Here is a 15774-nt window from a genome sequence, read left to right on the forward strand (position 1 = left end):
CATGGGACCCCACCCTCATGACCTTATCTAACTTTCATTACCTCCCAAAGGCCCCACCTCCTACTACCATCCCCCTGGGAGTCAGGGTTTCAATGTATAGTTTGTGGGAGGACACAAATGTGCAGTTCATAACACCTGCCTTGCTGCATGCCCTGGCCTTCTCCCAGCGTGAGGCTGGCCAGGGTCCCATGGCTGAAGGAGGGCAAGGCTCTGGGCTGAGACTGACAGGCAGGGTACAGTCCACAGGGATGGAGACCTGTACACAGTTGCTTCCCTGCATCAGACAAGGTGTGGACATGGTGTGTGCCTGGCATCACACTTGATGTAAATGGTCTTACTTTAATCTTTCCAGCAACTTCAGGTGAGTTATTGCTTCCTCTCTTTTAGAAATGAGGAGCATGGAGGTCAGGGGAGATGAAGTCAATCATCCAGGGTCACCCAGTCATTAGGGAGTCAGAGTTCCAGCCAAGATCTCATTTCTCTTATACTCACTGCCTCTTGGAGTCCAAGTCTTCTCCCAAATGAGGCTCCTATTTCTGAAACTGCCTGTAGTTGGGTTCTCCAGAGACACAGAACACATAGAGCATGAGTGTGTCTGTGAATGTGTGAATTGCTTTCGATAGATAGGTGTTGACTCATGTAGTTGTGGAGAGGGTAGGCTAGAAGGCTGAGAACCAGGAGATGGATGCAGTCTTGTGTCCAAACTCTGAGGGCGGGGTCCTCTCTTCTTGGAGGGAGGCCAGTCTTTGTTCCATTAAGGCCTTCAGCTTATTAGGTGAGGCCCACTTGTATTATTTTAGGTGATCTGCTTTACTCACAGTCTACTGATTTCCCTGTTCATCACATCTCAACTTCTAGAATAACATGTAGGTACCCTGGCCTCTCCAAGTTGATAGGTGAAACCATCACACTGACATTGGAGGAAGTGGTTTGATCAACCAAGTATAGCAAGGAGCCCAGGATGGGTATTTTGGGATTTGATGTTCCCAGGAGAGGCTAGGTCTTCCTTCAAAGAGATGGTGAGACTCTCACAGGCCTCATCTGTAACCTCTGAGTCCCTTTCCCCATGACTGGGGAAGCAAGAACTCCTGCATCCCATTCCCAGGCCTTGGCCGTGTCCAAGCTCTTGGGTACTGCAGGGTCTTCTCAGTCCCCTAAGTTGGTGACATTTCTCTCCTGCCCTCTGGGGAGATGAGGGCTGCAGAGGAAGCTGATGAGGTGTGGATAAGCTGCCCAGTCTGTGGTAGGATTGGTGTGGGATTCCCGACCTAGCCTGGTTTCCCACATTCAGGCCTCCTTCACCCCCAGCTTTATGGGAAATTACCTTTCTTTCTCTCCTGTTCAGCCTGAGTCTATTAATTCCTTCTCTGGGTGAGATTGGGCGTTTGCGGTGTATAGGAGAAGAAACGATGAGCACGTCCAAGGCGTTCTTCCATAAACTATTTTCCAGACTCCTTGGAGCAGTCCTACAGGCTAAGTGCTGCTAAGCCCCGTCTTGCAGGTGAGGGGGCTGAGGGGTGCCTGAGGATTGAGTAGTTGCCCGGGTGCACCTGGCTGGCACTGTCAGCTGCGGGTCTCCCCTGCAGGCTCTGGTCCTGAGCCCGCAGCCCTTTCCACTGAGCGCCCCCCCCCACGTTGCACGACCCCTGGGGGCCTTTCCCATGGAGCTTAGTCCCCTCCCCTGACAGAGACTGTTCTGGGGGTATTGCCAGCTGGGGGGAGGGGTTGGAATAAGTGAGAGCCATTTTTTTTTTAAGATTTTATGTATTTATTCCTGAGAGACACAGGCAGAGGGAGAAGCAGGCTCCCTGCGGGGGGCTCGACGCGGGACTTGATCCCGGGACCCCGGGATCCTGCCCTGAGCTGAGGGCAGCCGCTCAGCCGCTGAGCCCCCTGGGCATCCCGAGTGAGAACCTTTAAAATCTGTGCCCTGAGGAACAGCTTCAGGCTGGAATCTGTGCGGGAGCCAAGGAGGTGGCTGGCTGCCGGGCCCCGGAAAGCCCGTACCCGTACCCAGTTCATTGGTTGTTGGTTCTTTAAACAAACCCTCGGCTCCGGGCAGGGAGCTGGGGATGCTGTCGCCGCCCCCATCGGGGAGTCGCAGGCGGGGAGCGAGGCCAGTGTGTCCCGGCGCTGCCCGGCCTGGAGTGCGCCAGCCGGGGGGGTCCACTGCGGGGCAGGTGGGGGGCGTTAGACGCTCTGTATTGGACTCCCAAGCCCCAGTGACAAGAGCTTGGACCCTGTGCATGTGCTGCCCAGCCAGCAGTCACTCTCTCAGGCATCTGGCCGGGTATTTGTGCCCAGGGGTGTGCGGCCTAGGCCCTGCCCTCAGGAGCACCCATCCTGTGGTAGACAGGAGCCCATATGACGCCCGAGGCCTGAGAATGCTGAGAATTCATGGAAGAGGGAGCATCCCCCGAGGACAGGGCATTTAGAGGCCCCTGAAGGGGAGGGGTCACCCCGTGAAGGGTTTGGGGAGGCACTGGAGGGGAGCATGAGGGGAGCCAGGAGGCCTGGGCAGGACCAGGTGCCTGGCACCAGACGGCGGAAGCCTGGGTCTGTTCCTGTACCTCGCTGCCTTTAAGCAGGGGAAAGTGATCAGCTCCATGTTCTAGAGAGTTCAGTGAGCTCCTTTGTGCACAGCAGATTGGAAGGAACCAGACTGGAAGCCGGGGGTTCGGTCAGGAGGCTGCTCAGGGCCACAGTGGCCGACGGGCAGATCCTGTAAAGAACCCAGATCTGCAACCTCACATCCCAGATGGGGGCCCCTTGGCTCCTGGTTGAGCTTTCAACACACACGGCCGTGCAGTGAGTTCCGCAGGAAGCAAGAACTTGGGGGCGTTCGGGTAGAAAGTGATTCCTCTTTCTTTTCAGTGCAAACCTCGAGGGAACCTGGCTGGCTGGAAGGGACCCTGAATGGCAAGAGGGGGCTGATTCCACAGAACTACGTCAAGCTGCTGTAGTGCCTGGCCGGGGAGGCCCCACGTAGACCTTGGCATCTGGGAACCTGCCTTCATCCTCCAGGGCGGAACCCACAGCCGCCGGACGTGGGAACTGCAGATCACGGCTTGGCACTCCAGGGGCAGGTGGGGGGACAGGACGGACCCCACAGAGCTGCCTAGGTCTGTGGAGCAGGAGGAGAGTAGCAGGATTAACGGGACGGACCTTTCATTTGTCACGCCTCTGGACTGAGAGTTAATAATGCAGTCAGGCCTCCCCGCTGGTGATCACTCCTCCAGGCGCCTCCCTGCACACCTGCTGCTGAGATTTTAAAGGGAACTGTCCTCACTCGTGGTGGTGTCCACAGGATGTGCTCTTGGCCTCGGTTGATGTGTGGAGAGGGCTGCTGCGGGCGGGGCGGGGGGGGGTTCCGTCCAAACCCAGAGAGAGGGCAGCACAGAGATGCTCCTTCCTAGATGGCCACCCCGGGACCCACATTCACTCCACTTAGAGCACACTGGCGTATTTATAACAGGCTTCTCGTTGGTGCTTCTCACCTGTGTGCTGTTTCCCAAACACCACCTTTTGGCCCCAAGTTCTCTGTAAATGAAATAAAATGTAATTTACTATTTGATTTGTGTGTCATAATGTGGGGAAGAGATCGTGGAATTCGTTCCCTTTGTGATGTTTCATGATTTGGCACCCAGGGCATAGAAATGCATCTTCCTCTGAGGTTGGTGCACGCTCCGAGGTAGGATTTATTAACAAGGAGCCTTGCTTATTCACAGCATGGCATGTTCCTGGGGACAGCAGCCTTCTCTGATGTGTGACATCCTGGAGGGCCACCCCCAGCCACCTGAACAGGCTGTCCCGGTGGTCTGTGTGACTCCTGAGGGGGGTGGGGCTGGGGTGGTGCCCCCGAGCAGTGTGTGCATGAGCAACGTCAGCGCTGTGGGGCCCCACTCCCTCCCCTGACTAACTTCACTGGACTACTCTGTCCCCACCCCACCCCCATATTCCCTCTGTTTTCCAGGAGGAGCCTCGTCTGTGACCCTGCACATCACGGCACCCTAGCTGTGGGCCGGCCCCACTGTGATGCTTCCTCATTCTTCCTGGGCACAGACTAAACCAACCTCTCCTTTGTCCCCTGAGCTGGAGTCCTTGAAGTATGGAGCTCGTTTTTAGGAGCCTCATGATTCTGAAGCCAGCCCCACACAGGGCCTGCTCCGGAGGCCTGGCGTGTCTCCTTCCCCACGGGATGGAGGCTCCTCAGGCCTGTCAGACTTTGCTCCTAAGAATTTGTCATAGGAAAGATGTGTCTGCTGCCTCTTCCCCAGATGAGTCGGTTCAAGAGCTTGCTGGTTATCAAGTTTGAAGTCACCTATGTGGACCATGTAGGGTGTCAAGTTTGTGGGTATACGGGGGAATGGGCCTGTTGGAAAGGATCTTTGTTTTACTGACAAATACAGCCTGAGTGCAAATCCTGCCCTGTGGGCGCAGCAGAGAGACCGGGACTGCGGGCGGCCCGGCGGCCTGTGTTCTGAGTTACCACTTCTGCTCATGCCCACTGCTTAAGGACGTGGAAGGGGAACTTGGTTTATGAGAGTAACTGATGTTTCCCACTTTAAGCCCTCTGCGGGGAAAATGCATATGTATGGGCCCCTCGGGTGGGCTCACGATAGCCCGGGGAGTGATCTCCTGGCAGTCATCCTAATAGGTGTATGCCCATGGGGCGTTTCAAGGAAGCCCTGCGGCACCAAGACCTGACTTATTTGCTTGCTTATGGAAGCCTGCCATCATCCACAGTGAGGTGCGCCCTACCTGCTGGTCCCCGCCAAAGTGCTGAAACTCCCGAAGCGTGTTTACCGCCACTTACTCGGTCAAGGAAATTGCTCCTGTGTCTGACTACCTGTGTGATTAGGGCTAAATTAAATTGACTCAGTGATGCCGTTTCTGCCTCCTAAAAAGAAAATGATAGCCAGAGGTTTGGACTGAAATGATGTAATACAAGTGGCATGCCCAGAATGTAGTATAGGGTTAGATAATGCGGCCTGCTGTTCCCTGTATTCTTACCACTAAGAAAGCCACTGGCACCTTCGTCATCAGGGCCATCTGTGTTCTGTAGGACGGGACGACGATGTGGTGGGCGCAAAGCCTCAGAACACGTGGGGCGCGAGGACTCCAACAGCCTCCAGCCCCGCAGGCCACTCCTGTGGCTGGCTGGGGAGGAGTGCCAGAGGGGACCCAGGGGGTGTTTGCCTCTGCGAACAGGACCTGTGTGGCCAGGCTTGCCAAGGCCTCTGGGGAGGGAGCGTCCCTCGGTCTGCCCCACAGTATACTTAGGATCGTGAGACATTCTCTTATGTTGGTAGATCATCTTCATTTCCCCAGCTGCGAAATAGGGTCTATTTGTTTCTGCTGCGTGGGTGTGGCCATCCCCTGAGCATCTGCCGGCCGCTGGCCTCTCAGCCCACTTCATTCTGCACCAGTTGCAGCTGGGCTCAGACCAGGGCTCCAGCCTGTGTTCATTCAAAGTCACCAAGGGCGTTTTGGCAAAAGCAGACACTCGGATTCTGTTTCTGCTTGCTATGGGGCTGGCTGTGGGGCTTGCATCTGATTGCATCACCCGAGGGTCTGCTCTGGAGACCTCCGTGCCTATAAAGAAGATACCACGTGAGATTAGAACCAGAGAGTTTGCGGGGCTTTCCTCCCCTCTTCTTTGTAGTAGCAGAAACATCTGCAGTTGGGGGTGGGGAGTGGAGGGTGGGGGTGGGGAAAGCAGTGGGTTGTCTGCCAGAGATAGATGTTTAACTCCTTCTTTCCACAGAGTGACTGAATGAGCCAGGAGAATTTATCCCATTTTATAGGTGGGCAGATGGAGGCCCTCAAGGACCAAGAGCCTCACTCAGGTTCAGTCCTCTACTCTATGTTCTTTCTGCCGTACCATCTTGCCTCTGGGGGCCAGTAGGGGATGTTGGCTGTTTTGGGTTGATTTGAGCTCCTCCCAAATTCATATGCTGAAACCCTATGGCCCATTATCTCAGAATGTGACCTCATTTGGAAATAGGATTGTTACAGGTGTATGTAGTTAAGATGAGGTCAGTACCATGGGGCCCTAATCCGATAGGACTGGTGTCCTTATAAAAGGGAAATTTGAAAAAAATAAAAAATAAAAGGGAAATTTGGAGACAGAGACAGATGCACATAGAGGGAAGACAATGTGAAGAGACACAGGGAGAAGACAGCCATCCGTGATGAGGCAAAAAGGGAAGTCTGGAAGAGATCCCTCCCTCACGGCCTCAGAAGGAACCAGCTCTGCCAAGACCTCGATCTCAGACTTCCAGCCAACTGGTGGTAGGTTGTTACAGCTGTCCTAGGGAACGAATACAGTGGCTACAGGATGAGTTAAAAACAACATATTTGGAGTCTTTTTTCACGATTTTATACCTTGGTGACCTTGGGCAAGTGAACTTGACCTCTTTATACTTCTGTGGAGAGAGCACTGCCAACCTCACTGGGATGTTGTGACCAATGGTAGCATTGAGGGCCTGACGGGTGCGTGGTGGGAAGCACAGTTTGATAAGTGGAGATGGGAGAAGGCAGCTGGCAGGGTGCCCCGGTGGTGGGGATCCGTCTCTGTCCCCCTCCTCATCTCCCGGCCAGCCGTTGCTTTTCTCCAGGTCCTTCTCCAAAGGCCACTTCTTGGTCTTTCCCTCTACATTGGCCTTTCCCCGCCTTCCCCGAGGGCATACTCGGCCTCTGTAATCCTGGCCTCGTCTTTGTTCCCTGTTCAGCTCGGTGCTGGGCCCCTTCTCACCTTCTTATGTGCTCCCCTCCAATATGTCCAAGCCAGGGTGGTGACTTCTTTTCTCAGCCAGATGTTTTCTGTGACTTTTTGAGTCGCCTTGAGCCACGCAACTTCCCTTCCTCCCTCTTGTCCAAAGATGTTTTCCCAAGAGCGTGTCCTCTACTGGCTTTCCCGTGCTTAGCACTGGGCTGTCTTCTCAGAAGCTCGTCAGCACTCCTCCTTCACTGGCCTGGGCACTAATTCATCGGTACCCGACCTGGGTAGCCTGGCGTAATCTCCTAATGTTCACGTCTGCAAAAAAGCTTCTCAAGCTACTGGTTAGAGGAATGAATACCTTGGAGAATTCTTTGCTATCAGAAGATCGACGTGATCGGAGAGCAGACCTCTGCATTTCGTCCAACGAGAGACCTGCGCTCTGGACTTTGGCAGTTAATGCACCAGATTCATGTAGGCGGCTCAGTGCCGTGTGCTGGCGTCTCGATTTCTCCCTCCTTGGGGGATTCAGCAAATGAGGAAACACTGCAGACGAATAACTCATAACTCAAAGAGTAGGAGGAACGTGATCCAACACAGCTCAGGAAGTCTTTATAGGACCTGTGACCCTCTCTGGGCCAGGCTGGCCCAGAGCGTGAAGAGCCGAAGAAATGGGTTTTTCAGACTACGGATAAGCCTGAGAACTGCTGTCCTGGCCACAGGAATCCAATGAAAGAGCATCAGAGTCATTGCTAGTGATAGATTGATTTAATGATCCTAAATTTCACTGCTCTCTGAATCCATGTCTTTTCTGTGGCGCCTTCCTGTGCTGCCTTGAGGCTAGACCTTGTAACCGGTTTTGGCCGATGGAACAGGAGCAAGCTTGAGGCAGTCAGAGGCTTGGAAAGGGTTACAGCTTTTCACTGTCCTTATTAGAGCCTAGCCTTGCCTTCACCATGAAAATGTGCCTGGGCTAGCCTGCTGGAGGGTGGGAGCCACACGAAGCAAAACCATCCGAGACCACTGGACCGCTGGCTGGCTGGCCTGACTCTGCCCAGCCGGGTCTGGCTCAGCAGGACCTCCCAGCTGATTCATAAACTCATGAGAAATAATAAAAGGTGGTGGATTTAAACCGCTACATTTTGGGGTGCTTTGCACCTAACTGCCTGCTACTCTGCCCCATAGTTCCCTTGGTTTTGGGTATAGTCTTGGATATAGTCTCGGTCGGTGCTGACCATTCAGATCACATTCTAATCTTCTTGAATGTTCCACGGGAAGCCACCATTTGATTTCCAAGAAAGCTGCTGCACTAACAATTGGATGACTTGAAATTAAAGTGCCAGAGATACTCGTAATCAAGTCATTTTAGTCTGTGTACACTTACAGTTTATAAAAAGTATGTTAGAGCTGACTTTAACATAAAGGGACAATGTTTTCTATTTGCTTGAGGGGCATTCAACATACAGAAGCAAACAAACCCCTAATTATATATGCATCACCATGCATAATTTCTACTGCTCTGCCGTACAGTGGCTGGCTGTCTCAGTGGCAGAGACTTCGTTCTTAGCTAATGATTCCTAAATGTGCAGCTGGATTCTTTGGGTCTGAGAGCACTTTTAGAAATTCTTAGAAATAGAGTCACCCTTGTCCCAAGAATGAGTCTGCTCTGATCAGAAAGGACACCCACTTTAATTAAGGGTGCACATCGGTGTGGCCTCCTGCTAGCCTCAGATAGCTCACAGCCTGAGATGGCTTTTATTTAAAGTTAGGGGCTTATCGGTGAAAAGCCTTGGCCCTTAGTAGGTCAAATTCCATAAACTTTAAGAGAAAAAATTAACCACAGTTATGGATGTTTTATAAGCAAATTTGTGCACGTGATTCCAATGTTTGAAACGTTTTTTTTTTTTTTCCTGTACTGTGTTTAATGGCCATGTTGTGTTCTAGAAATCTATCATGTTAAAGAGAAGTTGAATTTGTTTAATGCTCAGATAGTCGTCTCTTTCTGGAAGCAAATAGTTTGAATGATCATCAGTTAAATGACATGTTAAAAATGTACTTGAGTTTATCTTTACATGTCTTCTAGTTTTAAGATGAGCTGATAATTGCTTCCTGCTCTTCTGTGGTCCATATTAATGAGTGAGATCAAGGGGACCAGCCTATAGGGAGCATGAGAAGCATTACAGCCAATGGGGAGCTGAGTCTCTCATCGGCCCAAGAGGACAGGGTGGAGGAGCAAGAGAACACTGCATGGAGGGAGAATGCTAGAGTCAGATGGGGCGTCTGGTCTACCCAGGTCAGTCTCAAAGCCTGAAAACTGATCAAGCTTTTCTGTGGCCGTGGAGAGAAAGGGGGCAATGCGCACAGACGGTCTGGCAGCTACATGGCAGGCAGTTCTTGTTGTGAAACTGTTACAGGTTGTTTTAGTGACCCACATATTAGCAGGAAGAAACAAGGCATCGAATTGGTCCCAGAAGAGTATAATTAACATGTAGCTAAGGGGGCGGGAGGTGGAGTTTTAACATAGGAGGAAAATGTTATTCTAACTCAGATGTAGGCAGAAGTGCAGGTTCTCAAGATGTAGAGGGACACAAAATCCAGGTGTTCCCACAGACATTCAAATGAAATGTTTCCAAAACAACAGGTGATTAAAGTAAAGGATTTATTGTAATCTGCTTACAGTCCTTTGCAAAGACAGACATATGTTTTTGCATAAAGATATAAATTGCTTCATTTTAAACTAATTTAGTGTTTTTTAATTATATGAAGAAGTTTTGGTGAAATATGAATTGTACCAAACCAAGATTTTTAAGAGCAATATGGTACAAAAATAAGAGCAGACAGACAATTTGGACTGGGACAGGCATTCAACAGTGAATTTAGAATATGGCTTTGCTGTTTAATCAAGCAAAGTTACCTGGAGACACATAAAGAGCCAGTAACTTTGTTAATACAAAAAAGCTGATGCAGACTGTCTCCATCCCAAACCTGGTTACACTGAAATTCCAATTTCAAAAAACGTAAGTCTGAGCTAAAAGCTGCTCTTGTAAGCCATTTCTTTTCTAGAAGCTCCCAGTCTGCATGCTGTGTATTTATCACCTTCCTAGTGTGGCTTTCATATTGCTGTGCATGTAAGTTGACTGTATTTAAAGATCTGCCTATAAATTAAATTACTGAAATTGCAAATTATGTAAGAAAAACTCCTCCCTCTGAATGCAGCTTTCACAGGTTCGCCCTTGCATAAGGCAGGTGTCTTCTGAGAGACAAGGTAATGTTGCCTGCATGGTGAACCCTGGAGAAAAGTGTGGATCCCAACGCTGCCTTCTCTTGGCCTTGGGCTTCTCCAGCTACAGCTTTTAGGTTCTGGAAAATAATATGATTTCACTGAGTACCTGATGATTATCATCACTTTTAAAAGATTAATTTGGCCTCTATTCAAAGTAGTTTATTTAGTGCAATCATATCGTTAAGTTTCCCCAAAGATATATAGGTTTGTGATCTGGGGCAAGAGAAAAGCCATAAATTGCATCAGTGCCAAACAGATTAATGAATTAAAAATTTTAGTGCCACTGTCTTGCTTATATGATCTGTAGTTTTTTTTTTCTCCAAAACTGTTTATGTATAAAATTTTTAAAACCTACCTTTTAAAAATCTAAAAACCCTCTAATTATCGTGCGGTCTCCACGCCCTTCTGACCGAACAGTGCCACAAGGCATCTTCCCAGTGCGTCCTGCAATGGCCTACGTGTCCCCACGACCGGTTACAGGAGTGCAGAACTCCTTTCCCAGACCAGCCTCTTACAGGTGTAGAAAGTGCACGGAGTTTCTTTCCCAAAGGAGGAAATGTGATTTTTCTAAGAAGGGAGGAGACTATGCTCTCTGGCCCATCGCATTCCAGCCTTGCGCTCCGGGAGCGGATTCTCTGCTCCGGGAGGAAAGGGGCGGGGGGGCAGCTTTCCTAAAGCCGCAGCACTCCTGGGACACTGTCTCACATGCGTGTTGTCACGTGACACCTGCGAGATGCTGCAGACACCACAGCATGTCGATCCCGACGACGGAAGCAGGATGGAGCAGGAGCCGGAGGCGGGCCCTCGTCCCACGAACACCCCGGCGGGAGACCAAAGACAAAACAGAAGTACAGAAAAAGTAGAAAGGCTTAGAGACAACCAAAGAGGTTTAAGTGTGGTTATTTACAACAGAGACTGTAAAATGGTAAATCAGATATGAAGCTAAAAAAGGCACAGCTTTCCCTTTCTTAAATACACTGTAAACGGTTCATTATGCATGCAGAACATTTCACTTTACAAAAAAAAGTTTTACCTTGTTTAGACAAAGATAGTACTTAAATAGTCTCCAGCAAAATAGAATTCTTTCAAAAATACTTTCCCCTTCATCCTATCAACCATTAAAGTTTTTTTTTTTTGTTTTGTTTTGTTTTTTTTTTTGTTTTTGTGTCTCATTTACAAAAGTTCCTTACACCTATGTCAGGTCCTTCACAATTTATACATACAGTAATGTACAGCACAGCAAAAGACTGCAAAAAATTATTGGTAAAGCCAACACAATAGATACTAGAAATTGGAACCAAGGCATTTTGTTTAACATCTTACCCATTCTAGTTAAATAATAAACGGATGCTAAGGGCGTGTCTACCGGTGATGCAGCAGCACGTGGGCGGCGGGGGCGGGGCCTCGGCGGGGCGGGGCCTCAGGGCGGGGCCGGGGCGGGGCCGGGGAGGGGCGGGGCGGGGCCGGGGAGGGGCGGGGGCGGGGCTACTCCGCGCCACGGGCTCTGTTATTACACAACAGGAATCTAGGTTTTTTTCTTTTTGTGTGTTTTTTTTTAAATAAGAAAAGAATATTAATGCCCCATATTGATTATACGTTTTATGTGCAACCAAGGGTAAGCTCTAAAAAGTCCGTTAGTCCTTGAACCCTTTTAAAACAAGCTAACGATACCAGAAACTACATGGCGTAGGTAAAACTTCCATCTGTTAAAATATCAAAATCAGAGTTATTGACTAGATATGGCTTTTCATCCAGAGGAACAGGAACGCGTTTCCAAGCGCGGGGATCGGAGGGGGAGACGCCTTCCGACTGCTCGGCTCTCGCCAAACCCACGTCGCGCTGCTTTCCCGGCTCCAAACCCTTGGCGTGATTTCTAAACTCGAGAAACTGCTCGGGTGGGAATCAACCAGCACGTGCTAAAAACCGGATTGCTCGGGTCCTTCGTGGGGTGTGGACGAGCAGGGGAAACTTAAGGCAAAGCTCTCCGGGCCGTGGCCCGTCACTTCCTGTGGAAGTACAGGGGCTTGGCGTTGCCGGACTCCACCTTCGGCAGCTGGTCGCTGATGATCTCCACCAGCATGGCGGGGAACTCCACCTTCAGGGCCTGCGACTCCCGGAAGGTGTAGAAGCAGAACTCCAGCAGGTCGCTCACCAGCTGCAACACAGAGCCCGCACGTGAGCCGCCGCCCCGCGCCCCGCCCACACCCCGCTGGCCCCGCCCACACCACAACCCACTGGCCCCGCCCCGACCACACCCAGATGGCCCCGCCCCGCGCCCCGCCCACCCCCGCTAGCCACGCCCCGACCACACCCCCTGCTGGCCACGCCCCATACCAGGCCCCGCCCCGCGCCCCGCCCACCCCGCTAGCCACGCCCGACCACACCCCTGCTGCCACGCCCCATACCAGGCCCCGCCCTCCGCTGGCCGCGCCCGTGCCCCAGCTACACCCCCATTGGCCCCGCCCCATGCCCCGGCCACACCCCCGCTGGCCCCGCCCCACGCCCCGGCCGCACCCATTGGCCCCGCCCCTGGCCCCGCCCCACGCCCTGGCCACACCCCCGCTGGCCCCGCCCCACGTCCCGGCCACACCCCATTGGCCCCGCCCCACGCCCCGGCCACACACCTGCCTCCCCACCCCCCACCCCGCGCCCCGGCCACACCCCCGCTGGCCCCGCCCCACGCCCCGGCCGCACCCATTGGCCCCGCCCCACGCCCTGGCCACACCCCCGCTGGCCCCGCCCCACGCCCCGGCCACACACCCGCCTCCCCACCCCCCACCCCGCGCCCCGGCCACACCCCCGCTGGCCCCGCCCCGGGAGGTCGGGGACCCGGCCCCGCAGGGTCACGGAGCGCCCTGTCCCCGCAAGAGCCAGAGCGCGACCGGGCGGCGGCAGCGTGGGTTCGGCGGGGCAGCTGCTGGCCCCGCGTGCAGGGCGCGCCCCGGACGGGCAGGGGTCCAGCCCCGCAGCCGCTGCGCCGCGGGCTCCCCTCCGCCCTCAGGGGACTCTCCAGGGCCCGCCCGGAGCTCTACTACCCTGAAGGGTCCGCAGCCCGGTGTGCCGTTAAGGTGTGCCCAGTCGGTGGATTTGGTAACGTCCGCAGGGCCCGGCGACTAACATCCTCCCGTGTCACAGCGTTCCTCGGCAGCTTCCATCGCCCGGCCGTGGCCGTGATCACTGCCCCGCCTTCCCCACCCGCTCCGCAGGGCCGGAGCTCTGTGCCCCTCCATCAGCATCTCCTAACGTCCCTGTCTCCTCTCCCCTGGTGACCACCGTTCTACTGTTTCTGTGAGTCTGGGCTTCTTTTTTTTTTTTTTTTTTTTGTTTTAAGACTTGTGAAATGCACAGTGTTATAGTCTTTCTCTGACTTCACGTAGCAAAACACCGGCAAGTCCCAGCCGTGTTACTGCAAACAGCGGGACTTCCACCCTTCTCGTGGCTGACTGCTGTCCCAGCCCGCTGTGTGTTTCTTACCCATTCTCAAGCACTTTCTATTTCAGGCTGACGGTGAGAGTGTGTGCAGGCAGCAGGGACAACCTCCAGGTCTACTTGCCTGTCCGGTCACTTCCCCTACTCGGTGGCCCACGGACCTGACCCACTCCCCATTCTGTAAGTGAGAAAACCAACCCTCCACCAAGCACTATACCCATTAATTCCACACCCCGTTGTGGGAAAAATGAGTCTTGGCCATTCCCCACTGTATTAAAGCAGGCAATATGACATGCTATAAAATCACCGTAGTCTTAATAAAATGATTCTGATGAAAATACATCGGTGACTTTCCCTCAAGGTCGTTTTCTTTTTTAAACTTAATTAAGCAACCCTAAGGACAGTAAATAACTGCATGGTAAAGGTCTTTAATGCAAACCAGAAGTCAAAAAGTGTCACCAGGAAAAATACCGAGTGCTTCTGCGTGTGCCTGTGTGTGCCCTCCGTCTGAAGAGGGACAATGCCCTGTGCGTTCCCAGGACTACGAGAACTTTGGTAAGTGGTTTTCGCTCAGGGAAGGTTGGGGCCGCCCAAGCGACTGTCCACTCTGGGCACGCTCACACCTCTGTGCGTGCTTTGTGAATGCAGAGTCTCGGCTTCCACATCTGTACAACGGGGTACCTGCCTCACAGGGCTCTCTAAGAGGACTCAGCGAGTGAGCTGGCACACAGGCTGCCAGTTCTTAATCAGGACTGAGAGGTATTGCTGGTAAAACCTTCTGATTCTGTCCTCCCAAGTGGTCCCAAACTCCTTCAAACATAAAACATCATTTTCCTCTGTGGAACACAGTTTGCAAAATCTGCTCTGGGTTGTCCTTGTGTCATTTGGTGTTCTTGGGTCCCCTTCTATAAATTGAGAGACAGGAGAATTCTTGTGTTTCACCTTTCCAGGAGTGAGATTCTTAGAACTGGGGCAGCAAATATCTTAATTTCTTTTTTAGGAGGTGTGCTAGCGGCTATGAAAGCTAAAAGCCATGCTGGGCCCCACTCTCCAGATGTGGTGCCACAAAAGAGTTGGCAGTTTCAATTACAGGGCACATCTTTCAGTGGGCAACCGCAGAGCTCTGTGTACCAGCCGTGAGCACAAAGAACCAAGTTTAAGTTCACTCCAATCTCCCCCTCTCTGTCCCCAAGGTCCCTCTCTGCGAGGTGTCTGCAGGGCTGTGGAGGAGGTTGGCTCCCCTTAAAAAATGTTAACCTCAGGATGCCTGGGGGGCTCAGTAGGTGAGTGTCTGCCTTCAGCTCAGGGTGTGATCCTAGGGTCCTGGGATCGAGTCCTGCATCGGGTTCCCCGCAGGGATCCTGCATCTCCCTCTGCCTGTGTTTCTGCCTGTCTCTTGGTGTGTCTCATGAATAAATAAAATATTTAAAAAAAAGAGCAGCCTGGGTGGCTCAGCAGTTTAGCGCCGCCTTCAGCCCAGGGCATGATCCTGGAGACCCGGGATTGAGTCCCACATGGGGCTCCCTGCATGGAGCCTGCTTCTCCCTCTGCCTGTGTCTCTGCCTCTCTCTCTCTCTCTCTCTCTCTGTGTGTCTCTGTCTCTCACAAATAAATAAATAAAATCTTAAAAAATATTTAAAAAAATTTTAACCTCTATTTAAAATTGGACCAAAAAAATAAAGTACCTAGAGATCAAGTTAACCAAGGAGGCAAAAGACCTATACTGTGAAAACTATACAACACTGATGAAAAAAAGTAAAAATGACACAAACAAATGGAAAGATATTCCCTGCTCATGGACTGGAATAACAAATACTGTCAAAATGTCTATACCACACAAAGCGATCTACAGAGTTAATGCAATCCCTATCAAAATACCATCAGCATTTTCCGCAGAACTATAATAATCCCAGAATTCTATGGAACCACAAAAGACACCAAGTAGCCAAGCAATCTTGAAAAAGAACAAAGCTGGAGGCATAACAATTCTGAATTTTAAGATATCCTACAAAGCTGTAACAATCCAAACAGTATGCTACTGGCACAAAAATAGACACACACCTCAATGTAATAGAATAAAGAGCCAATAAACCACGTTTCTATGGTCAATTAACCTGTAATGAAGGAGGCAAAAATATACAGCAGGGAAAGAGTCTGCTTAGTAAGTAGTGCTGGGAAAACTGGACCACCTTCTTATACTATACAGAAAAATGAACTCCAAATGGATTTAAGACTTAAAGGTAAGACCTGAAAACCTAAAACTCCTAGAAGAAAACAGTAGTTACTTTGTCACTGGCCTTCACAACATTTTCCTACATATGTCTCCCAAGGCAAGGAAAAT

The 15774-nt window shown here is 51.7% G+C and overlaps 3 protein-coding genes and 1 long non-coding RNA gene across 14 annotated transcripts in view; 2 read left to right on the top strand and 2 right to left on the bottom strand.

Moving 5' to 3' along the window:
* The window catches only part of ARHGAP10 (Rho GTPase activating protein 10), a 318329-nt gene extending 314755 nt beyond the window's left edge, over window positions 1-3574 (top strand). For 4 of the 6 annotated variants that reach the window (XM_038558962.1, XM_038558960.1, XM_038558965.1 and 1 more), the window contains 2 exons: window positions 1451-1501; window positions 2875-3574. In XM_038558962.1, coding sequence (XP_038414890.1) covers window positions 1451-1501; window positions 2875-2963 — 140 coding nt within the window. In that variant the 3' untranslated portion in view covers window positions 2964-3574. Of the gene's footprint in view, window positions 1-1345; window positions 1410-1450; window positions 1502-2874 lie in introns of those variants that run through there. The other 2 variants (XM_038558961.1, XM_038558963.1) reach the window with 2 other exon arrangements.
* Window positions 1773-11385, bottom strand: LOC111090086. Its single transcript, XM_038558966.1, has 3 exons — window positions 11328-11385; window positions 5014-5595; window positions 1773-3540 (listed from the first exon to the last, which is right to left on the bottom strand). Exons 1-3 carry the CDS (start codon window positions 11329-11331, stop codon window positions 3494-3496), a joined length of 633 nt encoding a protein of 210 aa, XP_038414894.1. The 5' UTR covers window positions 11332-11385; the 3' UTR covers window positions 1773-3493.
* Window positions 11386-11546: 161 nt separating this feature from the next.
* The window catches only part of NR3C2 (nuclear receptor subfamily 3 group C member 2), a 334877-nt gene continuing 330649 nt past the window's right edge, over window positions 11547-15774 (bottom strand). For all 6 annotated transcript variants that reach the window (XM_038558972.1, XM_038558970.1, XM_038558968.1 and 3 more), the window contains exon 9: window positions 11547-12159. In XM_038558972.1, coding sequence (XP_038414900.1) covers window positions 12004-12159 — 156 coding nt within the window. In that variant the 3' untranslated portion in view covers window positions 11547-12003. The remainder of the gene's footprint in view (window positions 12160-15774) is intronic.
* On the top strand, window positions 12973-14766 carry LOC111090089. Its single transcript, XR_005370860.1, has 4 exons — window positions 12973-13292; window positions 13505-13988; window positions 14082-14192; window positions 14434-14766. It is a non-coding gene; the product is annotated as an uncharacterized LOC111090089 (long non-coding RNA).

The sequence above is a fragment of the Canis lupus genome, chromosome 15, assembly GCF_011100685.1.
Source record: "Canis lupus familiaris isolate Mischka breed German Shepherd chromosome 15, alternate assembly UU_Cfam_GSD_1.0, whole genome shotgun sequence".
NCBI lineage: Eukaryota > Metazoa > Chordata > Mammalia > Carnivora > Canidae > Canis > Canis lupus.

What these genes read in the sequence shown, in the direction of transcription:
- LOC111090086 (XM_038558966.1), bottom strand. An exon ending in TGCCAGTGGCTTTCTTAGTG is followed by an intron (nt 3,541 to 5,013) that starts GTAAGAATACAG and finishes TTTCATTTACAG; the next exon opens with AGAACTTGGGGCCAAAAGGT.